Source organism: Anolis carolinensis, chromosome 3 (genome assembly GCF_035594765.1).
Source record: "Anolis carolinensis isolate JA03-04 chromosome 3, rAnoCar3.1.pri, whole genome shotgun sequence".
NCBI lineage: Eukaryota > Metazoa > Chordata > Lepidosauria > Squamata > Dactyloidae > Anolis > Anolis carolinensis.
Window position 1 is genome coordinate 13,333,171 of NC_085843.1, and position 20,068 is coordinate 13,353,238.

At 40.0% G+C, this 20,068-nt stretch overlaps 1 protein-coding gene across 26 annotated transcripts in view; it reads right to left on the reverse strand.

Moving 5' to 3' along the window:
- dlg2 (discs large MAGUK scaffold protein 2) overlaps positions 1-20,068 on the reverse strand; it is a 1,295,060-nt gene that overhangs the window by 296,697 nt on the left and 978,295 nt on the right. For all 26 annotated transcript variants that reach the window (XM_062977087.1, XM_062977095.1, XM_062977092.1 and 23 more), the window contains one exon: positions 5,480-5,649. In XM_062977087.1, coding sequence (XP_062833157.1) covers positions 5,480-5,649 — 170 coding nt within the window. The remainder of the gene's footprint in view (positions 1-5,479; positions 5,650-20,068) is intronic.

A 20,068-nucleotide genomic window follows, 5' to 3' on the forward strand; every position in this document is an offset into this window, starting at 1 on the left:
TATGGAATCATGGGCGGGATAGTTTGGTGAGGAACCTGCAATCTTTGGCAGAGAAGATTAAAGACCATGTAAAATTACAACTCCATGATCTTGTTACATTCAGCCACAGTGGTTAGAATTGTGTCAAACTGCATTAATTCTGCAGTCTAGATGCACTCTAAGACTTAGGGAATCACATTAGACCTCATTTTGACAGCTGCCACCAAAGCAATGTAATCTCAATTTGCATACAATAGAAATCAGAGGAATGTCCTGGGACAGAAACCAATCCCATGTTAAGTAAAGTGAGAGGCTGGAAAAATCAGGGAAGAACCAACCAAACACATTTTTCAGATGATAATAATAATAATAATAATAATAATAATAATAATAATAATAATAATAATAACAACAACAACAACAATAACAACAACAACAACAACAAAATTACGATCTGCCAACTGCAAAAGGCCACCCTTCTGGGATCTGCGCACATCATCTGAAAATGCATCACACAGTCCTTGGGAAGTGTTCGACTTGTGATTTTTTGATACGAAATCCAGCATATCTATCTTGTTTGTTGTGTCATAAATAATAATAATAATAATAATAATAATAATAATAATAATAATACTTTATTTGTATCCGCCCTATCTCCCCAAGGGGACTCTTGTGGGAGACCTATGAGGGGATAAATATAAACACCAGAGCTTGTCCACTGAGTTACAGCACATCTGCACGGACCACTCAAGTCAGCTCTGTGGCAGCCAAATACCGGATGGAGCTGATCTATGATAATGTGGCGAAAGGCCTTCTTAATGTTGCATTGCTTCGCATTAGCCAAAGCCAGCAGAGAGTCCAAATTCTGTCCTAGAATCTGGAGTATCCCTCAACATTGAATGCATCTGAATAACTGGGCTGTTTCCATTCTGGAACCACCCACAACTGCCATTCTATGTTTCCCAAGGCTCACTTACCGTGCCTTCCCATCCGCTGTGTTGTTGTAGTCTCTGACTGCAACATGGGACCTGCCTGCCTGCCATCACCTTGTCACCCTGACCAATGTAACTCCTGGCAAGGTAAGGGTGGCTGTCTGACCCATATCAGGGTCAATCCAACATATGCCATGCTGGATTAGTCCCAGAATAGCTAGTCAGTGTAAATCCACACTTAGACATGACCAGTTAGATACAGAGATAGAGGGCTCGTCCACACAGCTATATAACCCAGGATGTCAAGGCAAATAATCCACAATATTTGCTTTGAACCAGATTATCTGAGTCCACACTGCCATATAATCCAGTTCAATGTGGATTTTATACAGCTGTGTGGAAAAGGACAGAATTAGCTAAAAAGTAGAGAATATCTGAACAGGGTGAAGGAGTGGGAAAAAAATCTGAATAAGGTTTCATGGGAACTGATTTTTTTTCATGTCAGGAGTGACTTGAGAAACTGCAAGTCGCTTTTGGTGTGAGAGAATTGGCCGTCTGCAAGGATGGATTTTTGATGTTTTACCATCCTTGTGGGAGGCTTCTCTCATGTTCCTGCATGGAGCTGGAGCTGATAGAGGGAGCTCATCTGTGCTCTCCTCGGGTTGGATTTGAACCGGCAACCTTCAGGTCAGCAACCCAACCTTCAAGTCAGCAGTCCTGCCAGCACAAGGGTTTAACCCATTGCGCCATTGGGGGCAACTGATGATGTATAGTGAGTTCAAGGAGAAGAAAAGTTACTTTGCTTGAAACTTCATTACTTGTGATGAACCAAGGACAATTTTGGTTTGTGGTGTGCCACTACAAATAATAGGTGGAAACCTTCATATTGGAATGTCTCTCCATATCAAAAAATCTCTGCTAGATAGAATGTCTTACACTGGGTACACTTACTATACAGAAAAAAGAATGGCTCTGTTCAGACATACTATTTTTCTACATTCAAGAAATATTTTTGTTTGGAGAAAGCTCAGACCATGAAAATTCTCCACCTGGTGCCTGACATCCAACTGCTCTGCAATCAAGCTCTTCTTCTCTGTGACAATGAAACAGGAATTTAACCAGCACCTGGGTTACTAATGTGTATGTTTCCAACTAAACCTCATACCCAGAATGCTTGGGTGATAAAATCAATATTTGAAATGCCAGGAGGTAAGAGCTCCAGCTTGTTATAAAAGCTTTTTTTTTTAAAATCGCTCTCACACACAACGAGTAAAGCAAAATTGTTCCAGGCAGCAAAACTGGAAATGAGAAGCTTGTGAGGATTTCCCCATCAAACTAAAGCATTTAATTTCCTTTTCTCCAGCATACTTACTTGTAAAGTCAAGCTTAATTATTTCTTACTGCCTTATCAAAAGCTTAACGGATATGCTAAATTTAGGTCTTTTCAACACGGAGTTCTTAAGATTTAAGCCTTGTGCCGAATACCTGTTTCAATCCAGTCCTGTTCAAAGACGGTCTTACAGAACCTTGATGTGGGAGAGGGAAACAAAGAGCAAAATCCTATACATGCCCTATGCTAGCAAGTAAACTTTTTTGAGGGTCACACGGAAGCTGATTGGAGGCAAAAATATTGTCAGCCAAGATTACCTAAATTCCTCAATGCTTTAATTCCTTCCTGCCTACTTTCAACACTTAGAATGGTGCATTTTTGCTGCATTAGTCCATCAATAGTCTTCCAGAAAAAGCTATTTTGCTCTGATAATGGGTGCCCTGCTCCAGTTCAAAATTTTTTTTCCTGAAAATACATAGCAGAACTATACTGAATCACAGAGTTGGAAGGGACCACAAGGGTTATCTAGTCCAATCTTATGTCCTGAAAGAATACAACACTAAAGCCATCCAACCTGTGTTTAAAGATCTTCAAAGAAGGAGAGTCTACCACCCTCTTCATCCTCAAGGAGTTTCTCCTAACGTTCAAGGGGTATTTAATTTGATCCATTGTAATTTGATCCCTATGGTTTGTATCCTAGTCTCTGGAACAGTAAAAATAAGATTATTTTTTTTCATGTGTCATCTGTATGCAAAGGGATCCTATAAAAACTTACAGACTGAGAGAACAAAGTTGGTGGCATAAGCTCTCACAGATAATGTCAACTTTCTCAAATGAAATAGACTTAAAGTGCCATGATGGCGCAGTGTGTTAAAGCGCTGAGCTGCTGAACTTGCAGACCCAAAGGTCACAGGTTCGAATCCGGAGAGCGGAGTGAGCGCCTGCTGTTAGCTCCAGCTTCTGCCAACTTAGCAGTTCGAAAACATGCAAATGTGAGTAGATAAATAGGTACTGCTCTGGCGGGAAGGTAATGGTGCTCAGTCATGCCGGCCACATGACCTTGGAGGTGTCTTTGGACAACGCTGACTCTTCGGCTTAGAAATGGAGATGAGCACCAACCCCCAGAGTTGGACACGACTGGACTTAATGCCAGGGGAAACCTTTACCTTTACCTTGCTTCCATATATAGCTAAAACCCATGTCAAAGTGAGTTAAAGTAACCCAATTTTTGGTGTTGGTTCTAGTCTCTACTCCCTAACTCAAACCCTTGACTTTCCCTTGGAGGTGGCTACATGCTATCCTGATTAAAATCGGGATAGCATGAAGCCACGTCCTTCATCCCAAATTTAGCCCCTAAAACTTACCTGAAAGTGGCTGCCAGACACAGAAACTACTTGTAAAGTTCTCCTGGTGCATTAAAATGGCACGTGAGGAGAAGGGAGGGGAAATGAGAAGAACTTTACAAGCAGGCTGTATGCCTGGCAGCCACTTTCAGGTAAGTTTTAGGGTGAAATTTGAGACTGACCCCGGGGGGGGGGCATCCTGACACCTTTGGGCTCCAGGAGCCTAAAACTGCGAGATGGCTGTGTATATTGACCCTCGGTGTTGCAGAAGGTCCAATACCTCATTAGACCCGGATCTTTCACTAAGATCTGGATCTAATAAGGTACTTAATTAATGTGGAGTAAACTGGCAAAAGGTTTACTCCCCATTAATTTTCCTTTAACTGAACCCGTCGTTTGGTTGCCTCTATAAAATGAGACAGGTCCCATGTTTTTGGCCTGTTTTGATGGGTCTTTAGTCTACTAAAACTTATGCTTCTAACTTTGTTCTCTCAGTTAGTCTCTAAGGTGCTATAAGACCCTCCTTGCATATGGATATTCCATACTAACACAACCATGCATAGGAAAGGAAAGTGCACACTGAGAAAAATGCATTGAAAAGTACACTGGAAGAAGCATTTATCCAAATATGCATGTATTCTCATGCAAACAACTTGCAATCTGACATGAATGAAGAATAGGAAGAGAATGCCAGTGTTGTAATACATTGCACCCTGAAACTGCCTCTCTGTGCACTTCTCCTTCCTGTCAACAAAAGTTATGATGAGGGAGGGGAACTGCATATTGATGGAAAGACAAAGGGGAATAATTCTCAATGTTACCAAAGAAAGTGTCCAAATGGCAGTACTGCTTCTAAGCAAGTCTAGCATGACCATGTTAAGCTATGGGAGCAATGACCTGAGGACAGCACATTGGCAGGTTGAGATTGTATTTCCTTAGATCGCCAATACCAGGTTTTAGTTTATGATCATATTTTGTGAATTAACATTAAGTCATATGTCATTGGTTTGTATATAATGGGAAATGGTGGTGCAATGCAAGTTAGATCTTTGCAGTACAAGGGAAAGAAGAACCATGCATCTATGATTTCATAAACCATGATTCCTCCAAGGCTAAATAAACCATGGTTTATGAAGATCAGAATCATATAATTGGAAGAGACCTCGTGAGCCATCAAGTCCAACCTCCTGCCAAGAAGTATGAGAATCGCATTCAAAGCATCCCTGACAGATGGCCATCCAACCTCTGTTTAAAAACCTCCAAAGAAAGAACCTCCACCACAGTCCAGGGAAGAGAGTTCCACTGTTGAACAGCTCTCACAGTCAGGAAGTTCTTCCTCATGTTCATGTGGAATCTCCTTTCCTGTAATTTGAAACCATTGTTCCGCATCCTAGTCTCCAGGGCAGCAGAAAACAAGCTTTCTCCCTCCTCCTTATGACTTTGCTTCACAGATTTATACATGGTCTTCATCATGTCTCCTCTCAGTTTTCTGCAGGCTAAACATGCCCAGCTCTTTAAGCCACTCCTCATAGGGCTTGTTCTTCGGATCCTTGATCATTTTAGTCGCCCTTCTCTGGGTGAATGTGGTGAAGGCCCAAATATAGCCATTTGATCTGGCATAAGTAGTTCCCTGCTTTCTTATATAACTTTGGATGTTACACACACACTCACACACATGTGGGCAAGATCCTTTTGTGGACTATATACACAGAATCAGGTATCAATAATTACTTTAGATAATATAGTCCCAGTGTGTCTAGTTTTCCCTTCAGTGGCCATGCTGGCTGGTGGGAAAGAGAGAGAGAGAGAGAGAGAGAGAGAGAGAGAGAGAGAGAGAGAGAGAGAGAGAGAGAATTTCCCATAAATAATGGCATTTGTTTCATTTTTACTGTTACCTTTTGGTCCCTTGAACAGTTTGATTTCAACAACTGTCTCCAAAATGGGTCTTCTCCGGCGGACATATAGTCGCACTATGGAGCCGGCTTCTTTGAGCGCCTCAACAGCTTTGCTGTGTGACACCTCCGATACATCGACCTCGTTCACCCGCAAGATGCAATCATTGACTCTGGAGAGAAGGGGGAAATAACAAGAAGCGAAGTTGAAGAGTCTAATTTCAAAAGGAGAAAGCATTTCGTAAGCAGTACAAAACACATTCTTGGATTATTGGAATGTTTTCAAGAGAACGGGGCCGGCACAGACATGCAATGGTGGAATACCCTTGTCTCGTATACATCGGGAAAAGGCAGGTATTTCTTAAGTCACATTGGCAGTCATTTATAAAAGTGGTTCCCTGGGGAACAACAACAACAAAAAACCTTCCTGTATGCTCAGCATGCTTTTTGCTAACTCTATTAAGAAGCAAACCTGTCCGTAATGAAATTACATTGAAAGTCATTCTATTGCCTCCTGGAATTTTATTCCATAAGGAAATTAGTTATTGAGATTAATACACCTACGGCAAGCATCCGTTCACCATTCAATACTTTGCAGCATTCACCTTGCGAAAAGGAAAGTGCTCTTTGTTCATTTTAGTTCAATATAATAACATAATATAATACAATGTAAATAATATATCAGTGCATTTATTTTGCTTCCCAAAATAACTGAATTATTAACCCTAGATTTGCTTTTCCCTCTGAGATGAGAAGTGCATGGACTATCAAGTAGCAATGCCCTATTCTAAAGTTTCTGGAGTTCCCATAAACTATCACCATTGGCTATACTTCTCAAGGTTGTTAAGGGGATTATACATCCTAGGATTACTGAGAGATGTAGGTCAAAACATCTAGAACAGTGGATCTCAACCTGTTGGTCCCTTGATGTTTTGGCCTTCATCTCCCAGAAATCTTAACAGCTGGTAAACTGGCTGGGATTTCTGGGAGTTGTAGGCCAAAACACCTGGGGACCCACAGGTTGAGAACCACTGAGAGGAACAAAATTGCCCATGCCTGCTCTAGAACAGGAACAGACACTTGTTAGAGGTCCAGGAGAAAACTTTGGGACCCTTGGAGATAGGAGGAGCATAGATTATCAAAAATGCAACCAAGAAAGTGAAACCCTTGGAGTGACTAGAAGTTCACTTCCATTTTTAAATATAAGCAGTACAACCCTTGTACACACAAGACCAATACCCGCATTTTTACCTAACAAAATATCTAACAAAATATATCATCTCAAGGAATTTTGAAGATTATCCCAGTGATTCTATAGTATGCTTCCACTGGAAGTTACCACAGAATGGCATTGGAGGACCTAGGACATCCCTAGAGAACATTCATAAAAAGTTCTAGGTCCTCCAAAATGATTCTATCGAAAGTTGTTCATTTCAGTGGGTTTCACTATTATCCACAGTTTCCTGTTCACATGGTAGGTTTAGGAACATAACTCCTCTGGAGACAAATATTGTATTGTATCCTTTAGACTTAAAGAGATTGTCTTTTTAAGTAACACGGTCATTGGTGGGCCTTACTACTTCGCCAGCTGATCCAGCAATCTTATTTGTGTCATTGAATATATGCATACAGGATGTCATCTGCAGCTAAACAACATACTTAAGGAATGAGAAGTCTGTAATCCTGACCTGGAAGCCAGAGCAACCACTAGCCAGATATTTCAACATGGAATATCATGGTCTGTCTGACTCGCATTAAGTGTCATTTCCTTCAGCTCCAAAATATTTCATTTGCAAAAATTACAAAATCTGAAAAGCATTTCAGGAATGGGATATTCTACTTGTATCGTCATCCACTGAAGAATACTGGAAGTAGAGCGCTCTAAGCAGCTGTCTTAGATCCAGATCTTGAGCAACTGAAGACAGAATTCTAAATCTTTTGTTCATTTTATATTTTTAAAAAGTTCTCTTTGTTAATCACTCCTATATGAATCATCTTCCAACTCACGATCTCTGCCTAGAGGACAGTTCTTAACACCATCATCCATTTAAAGGTGTTGACAATGAAATGTTCTTCACTGCCACCGTGCATGCAGATCACTTTTGCTTTTGGCATATGAAGTAGGAAAACGCTGAAATGTTTTGCTAATTTATCGACAACTGCTTATTTCATGAGCCTTTTCACTTGGTATGACGGTGATATCAGGAAAAACCATATTCAAGTGGGATTGATTTCCTTTTCACTACTCAGTGGTGCATCGGGTTAAACCGCTGAGCTGTTGAACTTGCTGACCGAAAGGTCGGTTGTTCGAATCTGGTGAGCAGGGTGAGCTCCCACTGTAAGCCCCAGCTTCTGCCAACCTAGCAGTTTGAAAATATGCAAATGTGAGTAGATCAATAGGTATTGCTCTGGTGAGAAGGTAACGGTGCTTCATGCAGTCATGCCGGCCACATGACTTTGGAGGTGTCTATGGACAACATCGGCTCTTCAGCTTAGAAATGGAGATAAGCACCAACCCCCAAAGTTGGACACAACTATACTTAATGTCAGGGAAAAACCTTTACCTTAGAACCATGGCAGATTGCAGCATTCAAGTACACTAAAAACATTTTGTACGCAATATTTTGGGCTAAATACCCACTACTATCTCCAAGACATTATCTGCACTTTTTTGTTTGGAAGAAACACACACATTCCACACATATCAGGAGACATAGTCTTTCAGACAGTCTGGGCACAAGCCATATAGGTTATCACCAGCACTTTGAGTTGTGCCCAGAGACAACAATGCCAACAGCAAGAAAGATGGATGGATGCAAGGATGGATTTCAGTTCAGCTCTACTATATGCTTTGGCCACTTTTTAACCAAGCAGAGGCAAAAGCTTTTTAACAGTTAGTCTCCAATGTGAATAGCTATCAAGGGGCAAAGCCTCTTTTTTACTACTACACACAGGCATGCACTAGTCAATGACATAAGCCACTAGGGTGCATATGGGCCATTGCCAAGAACGTGTTGTCGAAGGTTTTCATGGCTGGGATCACAGGGTTGTTGTATGTTTTCCGGGCTGTATGGACATGATATCTCACAACCTCTGAGGATGCCTGCCATAGATGTGGGTGAAACGTCAGGAGAGAATACTTCTGGAACATGGCCATACAGCCCGGAAAACATACAACAACCCATTGCCAAGAACACTTGGTAAAATACTTTCATACAGCCTCTTTATGGAAGTTTTGATTTGAGTGGAAATGAGACAGCGGAGGCTCCTGGTTAAACTCTGTTGACGTCAACAGGAATATATTTATTTACTTCATTAATGAATTGATATTTTAGGCCAGTTTTACTTAAAACACCTACCAAATGTAGCACCAAATCTTTATGGAGAGAAAAATAAATCTAGTTTCACAATATGGCTAAAATATGCAGCAACTGATTTTTACTGTTAAGAATACAGATTTTGAAACACTTTGGGAGATTTGGCTGAGAAATGACCTGCTGAAAATGGGGGGAAGCACCAAATGAGTTTTAAATCATAAAGACCATCCAAGAAAGCACTTATGTCAAAAGCTGATACTGGCTACAGTGCAATATTTGATAGTACACAGATGTGTGTGTGTGTGAGAGAGAGAGGGCATCCTAATTTCTTCCAAACGAATAATACATAATTAAAAATACATCTAAGCATACATCTGCACTATATAATTGATGCATTTGGATACTACTTCAACTCCCATGGTTCAGTGAGGCACATCACTCTTTGGCAGAGAATGTTAAAGACTTTGTAAAACTACAACTCCCGTTGAAATGGCATCAAACTGCATTAACTCTGCAGTGTAAATGCAACCACTGTTTCAGGTTGGCGTATTTGATCTTGTATTGATAGCAGCCTCCCAAACTGATTGTTGCTACTAATTTTACAAGATCTCCAGCCTTCTCTGCTCAAGAGTGCTGTTGCCTCCCAGGATTCCCTACATTGAGCCATGACAATTAAAGTGGTGTCAAAAATGGTATTAATTCTACAGCGTAGAGCTGGCCTTAGATGGCAGGCATAACAGATGCATATAAAAGAGCAGTAGCTACAGTTTTGAAAAGATCCTACTATTCCTCTTTAGAAGATAATGAGCCTTACTAATAAAATACACACACCAAACAAGACGGAGCATTTCTATTCCTCTTGCTGATGAGAGGGATTCCAGTCTGGCAGTGACTCATCGTAGGTTTGGTACTCAAGCCAGAATACCAAGCCTACAATGTTTTATGGAGCAGAAGTACATAAGGTGTGGTATCCCTCTTTCTCCTCCATATCCCAAGACATACCAAGCAGCAATTTTGTCACTGCACCGTGAATACTAATCAACGCTTTCCATCTGAAGACCTGAAATTCAGGATCAGCTCCATTTAGCTTGCAACACAGAAGGGCTGGCCAATGACATTTTGCTGCCTGAAGTGAAGAACAAGATGGCACCACCTCCTATGCCATGTGCAGAAACAGATTTGACTGATGGCTGAATTTTCTTAAAAGAAGTATCTTCCACCAAAGTCAGGTAGGAAACCTGCTGAGTAAGGAAGTGGTCAGGGTTGGATACACGACACACACAACTTTGTTACTCATTATCGCACCACTACCTTCTCCCGAGCCCCTGACTACCTCAAATGGAGTATTGTGTTCAGTTCTGAGTGTCTCATTTTAAGAACAAGATAGGCAAATTGGATTGGGTTCAGGGAGGGCCATCAGGTATGAAGAACAAAACACGTGAGGAAAGGTTGAGGGAATTGGAAATGTTCAATTTGGTGAGTAGAAGACTGAAGGGTGACCTGACTGCACTATTGAAATATCTAAAGGACTGTCACAGACAGGAGATTGCAGGTTTTTAAATTTATTTTATTTATTTATTATTCAAACTTATATGCCACCACTCCCCTAGGGCTCGGGGCGGCTTACAAGAACAGGCTACAATCTAACAATTTAAAAACATCTTAAAAAAATCTTTTAAAACATCTTAAAAACACTCCCCCAGGTTTGCTCCCTGCTGCCCCAGAAGGTAGGATTACATCTAATGGTTTTTCTTTTCAGAGACGTAGATTTCAGCAGAACATTAGAAAGTTTCTCCATATCTCACAATCTCTGACGATGCCTGCCATAGATGTGGGCGAAACGTCAGGGGAGAATAAGTCTAGAACATGGCCATACAGCCCAGAAAACATACAACAACCCATTAGAAATAACTTTGGGCGTCAAAAGTGGTCATGCAATGGAACAAATTCGCTGGAAATCTTCAAAAAGGGGCTGGACAGCTACCTACTGGAGATGCTCTAACTAGAGTTCCTGCATTGAGGATTCAATGGCCCATGGGTTACCTTCCAACTCTATGATTCTCTGTACCACCACAAATGGCTGAATCATGCTGCAAGAAGAGTGGTTCTGCAACTCAGGAATGTGCTGACTTATCCAACTGTATCAGGGGGAGGAAACTATTTTTGCACTTACTATAGGCTACAGTGCTTGATCTTCAGGTGCAAGGCATAGATTTGGGTATTAAGAAATGACTCAATTTCGTTTTTTACACACACATAAGCCAACATGACATTGTGGTTGAGCACTGGACTGCAGCTCTGGAGACTGGGGCTCCAATCCCCACTCAGCCATGGAAACCTACTGGGTGACTTTTGGCATTCTCTCAGTTTGCCTTCAGGTCACCATAAGTTGGAAACAACTTGAAGGCACACAGCAATAAAAATATATTTCTCGCCCATCCCCACTGTAAAGAACTATCAATTAAAACATGAGCAAGGATATCAGATTAGATCGGAATCATTTGCAGTGAACTTGTGGGTATTTTTAAAGAAACTCTGCCTTGTATTACTTCCTTAGACAGCGTTTCTCCCATGTAATTCAGCAAAGCCAAGCTCAGAGCTCATTGGCCTTCCCAACATCAAATCAAAAAAGAAAACAAATAGCTGATAGTTGGATCAAAGGTACAGTGTCTTGAGAATACGAAAAGGCTGGTATTTATTCATAGGATTGCTATAGTTATATCTTAGGGCATCCAAAGGTCAAAGGCACATGCTTGAGCAGCAATGTGGTAGCTATACGTGAGTAGTCAAACTGAGCAATTGGTCAGGGTTAATGGCCATGCTAAAATGGTGAGTCACATACTGGCAAATTCTGATTTCACTTTCTATTATTCACTTGTTATTATCTGATGTGAGTGGAGTTGCATGTGGAATTATCTTCCATCTTTGCTGCACTTTTATCCTAGGGATTTTTGCAATCCTGGTAGAATTTCTGTAGATATTTCAACATGTTGGATTTCCTGTTTGATAAGGTACATGAGGAATAGCTCCTCTATTTGTTATCATACTACATTAAAAAATAAGATGAACAGAGATTTGGAAATCTCTTACAAATGGTAATGATGTAATGTGGGATTCCCTAAAATGCTGTGCAAGAAAACCTAACATTGTGCTGGGAACTGAGGTCCAAAATACCTGGAGGAACACAGTTGGAGAAACACTGCTCTAGGCAGTTGGTTTTCATTGCCCAAAAACTCTTAGTATCTATGTAGAAGTTACTTTGAATGTTCAATTGAAATCTACTCTCCTATAACTTCAAACCCATTAGATCTGGTTCTACTTTCTAAGAAGGAAAAAAACAGACCTGCCCCTTTCTCTCTGTGACAGTCCTTGAAATCTATTTAAAGAGTGCCTTCTCTTCACCAAATGGAATATGTCCAACAATGTCAACCATTTGTGATATGTGTTGTTCCCCAAAACTCTTATTATCCTTATCATCAACTTATCAATACCCTTCTCAAAATGGTGGTCTCTCATCCCCAAACACATCTGCTCAGGAGTCTGTGGTAAACCATTACATCTCAATATGGCTTTAATAGTACCAATACTGCTAATAGACCTTACTGCAGTACAGAAAGAAGACTGACCTTTACGTTAGGAACTAAAGAACAGTGACGAGGAACAGAGAAACAGAAAGAGCCAAAAAAAGAACTGAACAGTAATGTATATGAATGTTGAGAAAGACCCTCCACCATCTGGTCTCAGCAGTAGAAACTTTACTAAATGTCAGTGGCATTTATCACATCTATGACAGCACAGAGACAAAAATGAGTCAACCATTTTAATAATAAGGGATTCTTAGAGCAAGAAATTGGGCACTAAGGAAATGTTAATGGACCAACAAGTGGTTTGTGGTGGAGCGCGGTACTGTGCGTTTCCCACCTCACATGCCTGGGCATCTTCTGCCCTGATGTGGTTAGCTAAAAAAGGAGGTAACACACATATCAGAAGAAACTAACACAAAAAGCCCCTTTTAGACCAAATATAAAATACTGACATATAGTATGTAGTATGTAGCAACTTCTTACATCCCAGTTTTTTTCAACGGCCTTTCCGTAAAAGAACTTGCAACTTGATGTGCACTGACTTCTTTATAAAGCAGTTCCAATGCCATATCTCATGAATACATTACTTAGAATTACTTCTTTAAGTCCTTATTATACTTTCAAAATTCTTACCATCCAGAAAGCTATTTCTGTCATTTGAAAAGGATATAATGACAGGTAAACACCAGGATTAAATACAATTTTTGTCCACATCAGCAAGCTGCATACCAAGGCAGAAAACAGGTGCCTCATTTTTTCCAAAGACGTACAAAGAAGAACCAAAGTGTTCTCCGTGAAAGAAACTGACTTGTCAGCAGACGGCAGTAATTTCTCCTTTCAGTTTAGTGGAGTGGAAAGGAGAAATGGGGTGAGATTTCTTTCAACCCTAGTCTCTCTGGATCCAAAGAAAGATCAAGATGCCAATACTTACTCCGTATTCCTGGCTCTAACAGAGCTTGCATGGTCACCGAACTTTAGGGATTCTCAGATATTTGAATTCTTAAGAAGATCCCACCCTTCCACAAAAAAGATGCTGTAGAATGGATGATGTTGAGCCTCACACAGAAGACAGATTTCCCAAAAACTTTGGAAGGAAGAGGAGGAAAACTTCACTGTCTAGTAAAAAAAATCACACCAGCATTTGCCACCCATCAATCCAAGAATCTGAAGAGTAGCTCGCAAAACACTTGAAACCAGCTTGCATTTATGCAAGAAAACCAGTTGCAACACATACCTCCTAAAAAGCCCATTCCAAGTTTGCTATGTTGCAAATAACTTTCATCTCCTTCTCCTTCTCAGTCTCTCTCCAGCTTTCTTTGTCTTTGACACACACACACCAACAAATTAAAGAGTTATAACAAGTCCCCGAGGCAAAATTCCACCTTTTTCAAAGACAGACTACTACAATAATTCAGATGCGAGAGGATTTCCAACCTGCCAAAGGCAGAGAAGGGAATTGCAAAAAAAAAAAAATCAACAAAAAAAAAACTCACTGAACAGGCTGCTGTTCAGACAGGTTTTTTTAAAATAAAATAAAACCACACCCTTCATCAACATGGTCACTGAAAAAAGAGTTGCAAATTACTGCACACTCCCCCGAACAGGCAGCTCAGTTCTTCCTTCTGAAGTTGATTAGACATCATTAGAGACTACAATGAAGAAGTACAAGTTTACCATTATTTGTGGTGTTTGCAAACAATTACCTGATTTGAATTTGGGTAGAACAAACTTTTTTTTCTCAAAAAAGGAGAGAAGATTCAGTTGGAAGAAAGCACTGAAGCAAAAGATGAAAATAGAGGAAATTTCATGTCCACTGAGATTTGGTTTCATTACCCATCATGGAAACAAAGTCCCATCATATACAATGGCATTTAAAATGCCATCCCTTATATAAAGTTGTAAAATAATGGTTTGCTTTCGGGGAATTTTAAAGAATATTTTCACGTCATGGATTGTTGAATCCATGCATGTAGAATCCATGGTTACAGAGAGCTGGCTATGTGGGGAAAATATATTTGTTTTTCACACAGGAAAACCACATATTTGCAAAAAAAAATGCATATACTTCATGCATTCTGCACACCTCTGTGCATTTTGTACCAATTTGCTGGGCATAAAAGCCACCTGCAATTTTCTTGCATGTCTTTCCTTAAAACATGGATAGATTCTGCATGGAAGCAGTGGATTTCATGAAAAATACATGTTGTCTGCCCCAAAGCATACTTTATGTGCAATGAAGCCACATTTATTTGTGTGGGAATGAATTTTCTCCCATTAAGGGTAATAAACTATTGTGTGTTTATAAGGATATTTCTACCAAAAACAGAAGGAAGAATAACGAAATAGGAGAACAAAGGGATTCTGAGAGCTGTAGTCTTAAAAAGTAACCTTTTCAAGCTGTTCTCAGGCAAAGTTATTTATTTGTTAATCAATATCTTAAATTGATTTATTTCCTATCTTTCTCTCAAGACTAGGGCTCAAGGCAGCTCATGGCAGGATTAACCAAATCACATAGAGATTAAAAATGCAATATTGAAATATTATAGTCCTTAATGAAAACGTAATATGCAATTGTCAGTTGCAACGCATAATTATCAGCTCTCCATCCTATTTGTATACATCCCTTGTAATTTTAGGGTGCATTTACTATGTAGTATGAATGAAGTTTGACACCACTAGAACTGCAATGGTTCAATGTTATGGTATCATGGGGGTTGTTTTGGTAAGGCACCAGGAATTTTTAGTAGAAAGAAGGCTAAAGGACTTTGTAAAGCTACAACACTCATGTTTCCATAGCACTGAACAATGGCAGTAAAATAGTGTCAAGCTGCATTAAGTCTACAGTGTAGATGCACTATTATTATCATTATTATTATATTTATTTATACCACGCTTTATCTTCCCAAAAGGGACTCAGAGTGATTATTTCACTTATGAATTTATACACATACCCTGTTTCCCCTAAAATAAGACATCCCCAGAAAATAAAACCTACTAGAGGTTTTGCTGAATTGCTAAAAATAAGGCCTCCCCCAAAATTAAGACCTAGCAAAGTTTTTGTTTGGAAGCATGCCCAACGAACAGAACACCAGAGCATGCAGGATCGGTAAATGTACCTACCATAGAGTGTTGTACATGGAAATAATGGTAGTAACAAGAAATTCTTGATAGGATTCACAGTTTGTCTGGTTATGCTGGTTTGTGATGACAACTACTGTACAGTATATAATAAATGTTCATTTTTTTGTTCAACAATAAATGTGAATTCTTCTTCATGGAAAAATAAGACATCCCCTGAAAATAAGACCTAGAGAATCTTTGGGAGCAAAAATTAATATAAGACATTGTCTTATTTTCGGGGAAACACGGTATATGCCCTTTTCTATGCACAAAAGTTTAGGACATGAAAGAAGAGCCCTCATTAGAGGTATGTGCAGTATTTGTTCCATTTGTTTAATTCGTGTATTTGTTTCATACTGTCCAGTCAGATGGCACAAAACAAAAGAGCCCATTTTTGGATGAAATAAAAGGTGAAACGAAAGAGAAAGTTGCACGTTTTCCATTTCTTTGTTCGGTTTTTGGGCCGCGTGGCTTTTCTCACGTCGCCCAGGGAGATCTTCCACATGCGTCAGAGGAGGAGAAGGTGATGTTTGGGGCTTTTGGCCAATCAAAGGCCAAGGAAATTGTGACATTGTCAGGATATTTAATGGGGCGACTGCCCCCAAAGTGCCCATTGTGGGTGCGTTCTTTGCTGGTGCTGCTTGGCTGCCTGGTTTGCTCCTGCTTGCTCAGCTCACTAGTATTAGCCCTCATATAGTCCATGCAGATTATTTATAAAATCAAAATGTTCCATAAACCATAACAATTCGAACGCTTAAGAATTAAAACTGAAATGTCTTTCTCACTTCAGATAACTGTATTTGCAGACTTAGCACAAGATACACGTGTGGGAGGTGGGTTCCTTGGCCAGCCTGTAATTTTGCAAAATGATGTCACATCTATACAAAGACCTGTGTGCCTTTTATACAACTTCAAGTACATTTTCAAAGATTCATGTAGATGAACAAAGCAATGCTGAGCAAAGATGAACATTTGGCTACACAAGATGGGATGGAACTGAATGTATGGCATTTGCTTCACTGACTAATACTACACATTGTAAAGATCTCAAGAGTTTTATCTTTTCTTCCACTACAGGGCTATTTAATCCTCGTAATTGGTAGAACAGCTCAGAGAGCTGCTGACAAAACATCATCTGGGTTAAACCTCGCAATACTCGTTTTTGGCCTTTGCAGCACTCTCAAACCCACAGTGTAATTTCCCGGGAGAGATTTACTAATCAACTCGAGATGTTAACTCTTCCTCCACAAGAAAGTTTCTATACCACTGGCTAGATGATTGATTTTTAAGTTGTACAGCTCTTGGCATAACATCAATTAATCCAGGAACCAGTTATTTATTTTTGGAAGCTTACAAAGGCACAAAGCAGGCTGTGTTGTGTCTCTTCTGTCCTCAGATTTTCTAAAGTATGGGACCCCCAAGTTTGGAATTGCCTCCAAATCTGCATTAAAGTTGTGTGATGGATTTGCAACAAAACCCATGCATTTTGTAATGCCCCCAAAACCAATTTCAGTGTTCATATTAATAAGACTTTTGTTTCAACCCTTTTCAGGAAATAACTCAAATTCAAAAACTGTCAACAACTGACCCCTTCCAACTCTATGATTTTATGGCTCTATAATTTTGGGAACCGTTATTGTGTAAAAGTTTGAGTGTTAGATGACAAATCTGGAAACCAGGGTTCCAATTACAGCTCAGCCATGGAAACCCACTGGTTAATCTGGGGCAATGTCAGCCTCAGAAGAAAACAAATCTTGACAAGAAAATCCCATGACAGGTTCACTTTAAGGTTAACATAAATTGGAAATAACCTGAAGGAACCCCACAACAAAAAATGAAACTAAATTATTAAAGATACAGCCTCACTTTGAATTAGAACAAGTCACGTTTGACCCCTACTCCCATGATCCTCAAAGTACTTCTCTATTCCTATAATCCTCCTGCTCCCATGATCCTCAAGGATCTCCTTTCCTCACATTCTTTTCCCCACACAACCAGGAATGAAAACAATTCAAAATTAATGCAGAAAGACCTCCTTGAACAATCAAGACACAATTGCAACAAGATGCTCCTTAATACATCTTCTGACCCAGGAGGGTCCAAAGACAAGGCTGGGAAGGCTACCTTTTGCAGTTCAATGGCTCAACACATGATGCTGCAGTCCACAGACTCCAGCAAGATGAAGTCAACCTATGCCTTCTGTTCTCCCAGCCAAACATATCGAACTCCTTAAGTCCATTCTACATAAAGCTTTGATCATATAGATCAGCGGTTCTCAAAGTGTGCTCCGTGGAACCCTTGTGGCTCCAAGAAGCATACTGAGGGGCTCCGCAGTTCCCTTCCCTCCAAGCTTTCCCTCCTCTCTCCTGGAGTTGCTCCTATTACTATTATTATTACAAAGGCTGAATTGGGAGTTGTTCGTGTATTTTTTTCAATTAGTTCACACAAGCCCTCTCCATCTGTCAAAACGTTTGCCCATGTGTGATTATATATATAAAATAAATAATATAATATGCACATTTCTTGGGGTTCCATGAGAAACTTTTGCTTCAAAAAGGGCTCAGTGGCTGAAAAAGTTTGAAAATCCCTGATCCAAATTATCCATCTCTGGACATGGTCCTGCTTATTAATATCCTTATCAATATTCTTCCTGAACTGTCATGCCAGAAAGGGACACAATATTCTGAGATGCTGACAAGCTGGAAAGCGTCCAGAGGAGGGCAACTAAAATGATTAAGGGTCTGGAGAACAAGCCCTATGAGGAGAGGCTTAAAGAGCTGGGCATGTTTAGCCTGCAGAAGAGAAGGCTGAGAGGAGACATGATAGCCATGTACAAATATGTGAGGGGAAGTCATAGGGAGGAGGGAGCAAGCTTATTTTCTGCTGCCCTGCAGACTAGGACACGGAACAATGGCTTCAAACTACAGGAAAGGAGATTCCACCTCAACATCAGGAAGAACTTCCTCACTGTGAGGGCTGTTCGGCAGTGGAACTCTCTCCCCCCGGGCCGTGGTGGAGGCTCCTTCTTTGGAGGCTTTTAAGCAGAGGCTGGATGGCCATCTGTCGGGGGTGCTTTGAATGCGATTTCCTGCTTCTTAGCGGGGGGTTGGACTAGATGGCCCTTGAGGTCTCTTCCAACTCTACTATTCTATGATTCTATGATTCTATGATTCTAGGCGAGCAAAATAGAGTGGGTACTATGACTTCCACCAATCTGACACTACAGTTTGGGAGTGCCCATTCGAGCTGCACATTCACACTGAAGATGGTTTAACACATTTCATGATGTGTGGTTGCAATATCATGGATTGCATTTGCATGTTCAAATAGAGTCACACAAAAATCCTTTGTCTTTTATAGATTGAGTGGAGGAGTGATTATCCATGGCTACCTAGGCAGTACTATCCAGGGGCGTGATTAAAGTTAAGAGTCCAATATCCATGAGGGAGATATTCCTGGCCAGATTGCAGTTCCCTGAAAACACTGATACAACCAAACACTATTTGATAACATGATTTTCAGTCCCACTATACCAAACAATCACATTGCGATTTCTTGAGCAGTATTTTCTATTGAAATTTGCAATTTCCTTTAATGCAATTCTATGGTAGGCATACAACAGGATTACCTGGAGGACCTAGAAAATTCCCAGAGGGACCATTTCCCACAAGGCACAAATAAGCGAAGCCTTGGATGTGAGTTCCATGGCTATGGGCTTCTTACTCCATCTTTGACATAGACATTTATACAGACATTTTAAATAAGAATTTGCCAAAATCCTCACCTTTCTTCATAGAGCAGAAGAAAATAATGGAATTTTGATCTTTAAAAGTAAAGCTGACAGATCTGTCCACCCAGGGTCAATTGTGAAATTGTGTAATTGTGAAAAATCTGACTTTTGATCTGTATGTATTTGAGGATAGAGATGTATTAGGTGACTCTATTGAGACAGAGTTGCCATGTCTTTTTTCTGACAGTCTCCACATTTTCAGCAGATAAACACTTAGTTGTTACAACACATAGACCTCTCCATGCCATGTGGGAATAGATGAATTCACTAGATCTGGCTTGCGCAAATGAAGCATTTTTAATTAAATAACATTTATTTTTGAAGACTTTACCAAAATCAACTAATGTCTTCAGATGAAAGAATTTGAGGATGAAAACAGGAAACAGTAACAGCTGTTTCTTCCCATCTCTAATCTAAAGGATAAAATAGTTCAAGATAAAATTAAGCAAGAGAAGAATGAAAGATCAGAAAGAAAAGCTACTGATTGGATGAAGAGCAAAGAAGGAAAAAGATGGAAGACTCCTATCTCCATCAATATGGTTATCAGCTTGGCAATTAACAGAAGCAACATTTGGCCCATGATAATGAATGCATCAAGTGCTTCATTATGAGGCCCTTTGGTTTTATTTTCATTACAAACTCATGCAGACTGAGTTGGACTTTTCCCAAATAATTCCCTTATGAACTTGAAAACACTTTGAAAGCTGGGTGAATGCCAGGATCATTTCTCTTCCATTAGCAGTGGAAGAAAACAAAAAAACAAAAATCATACACAAGATAG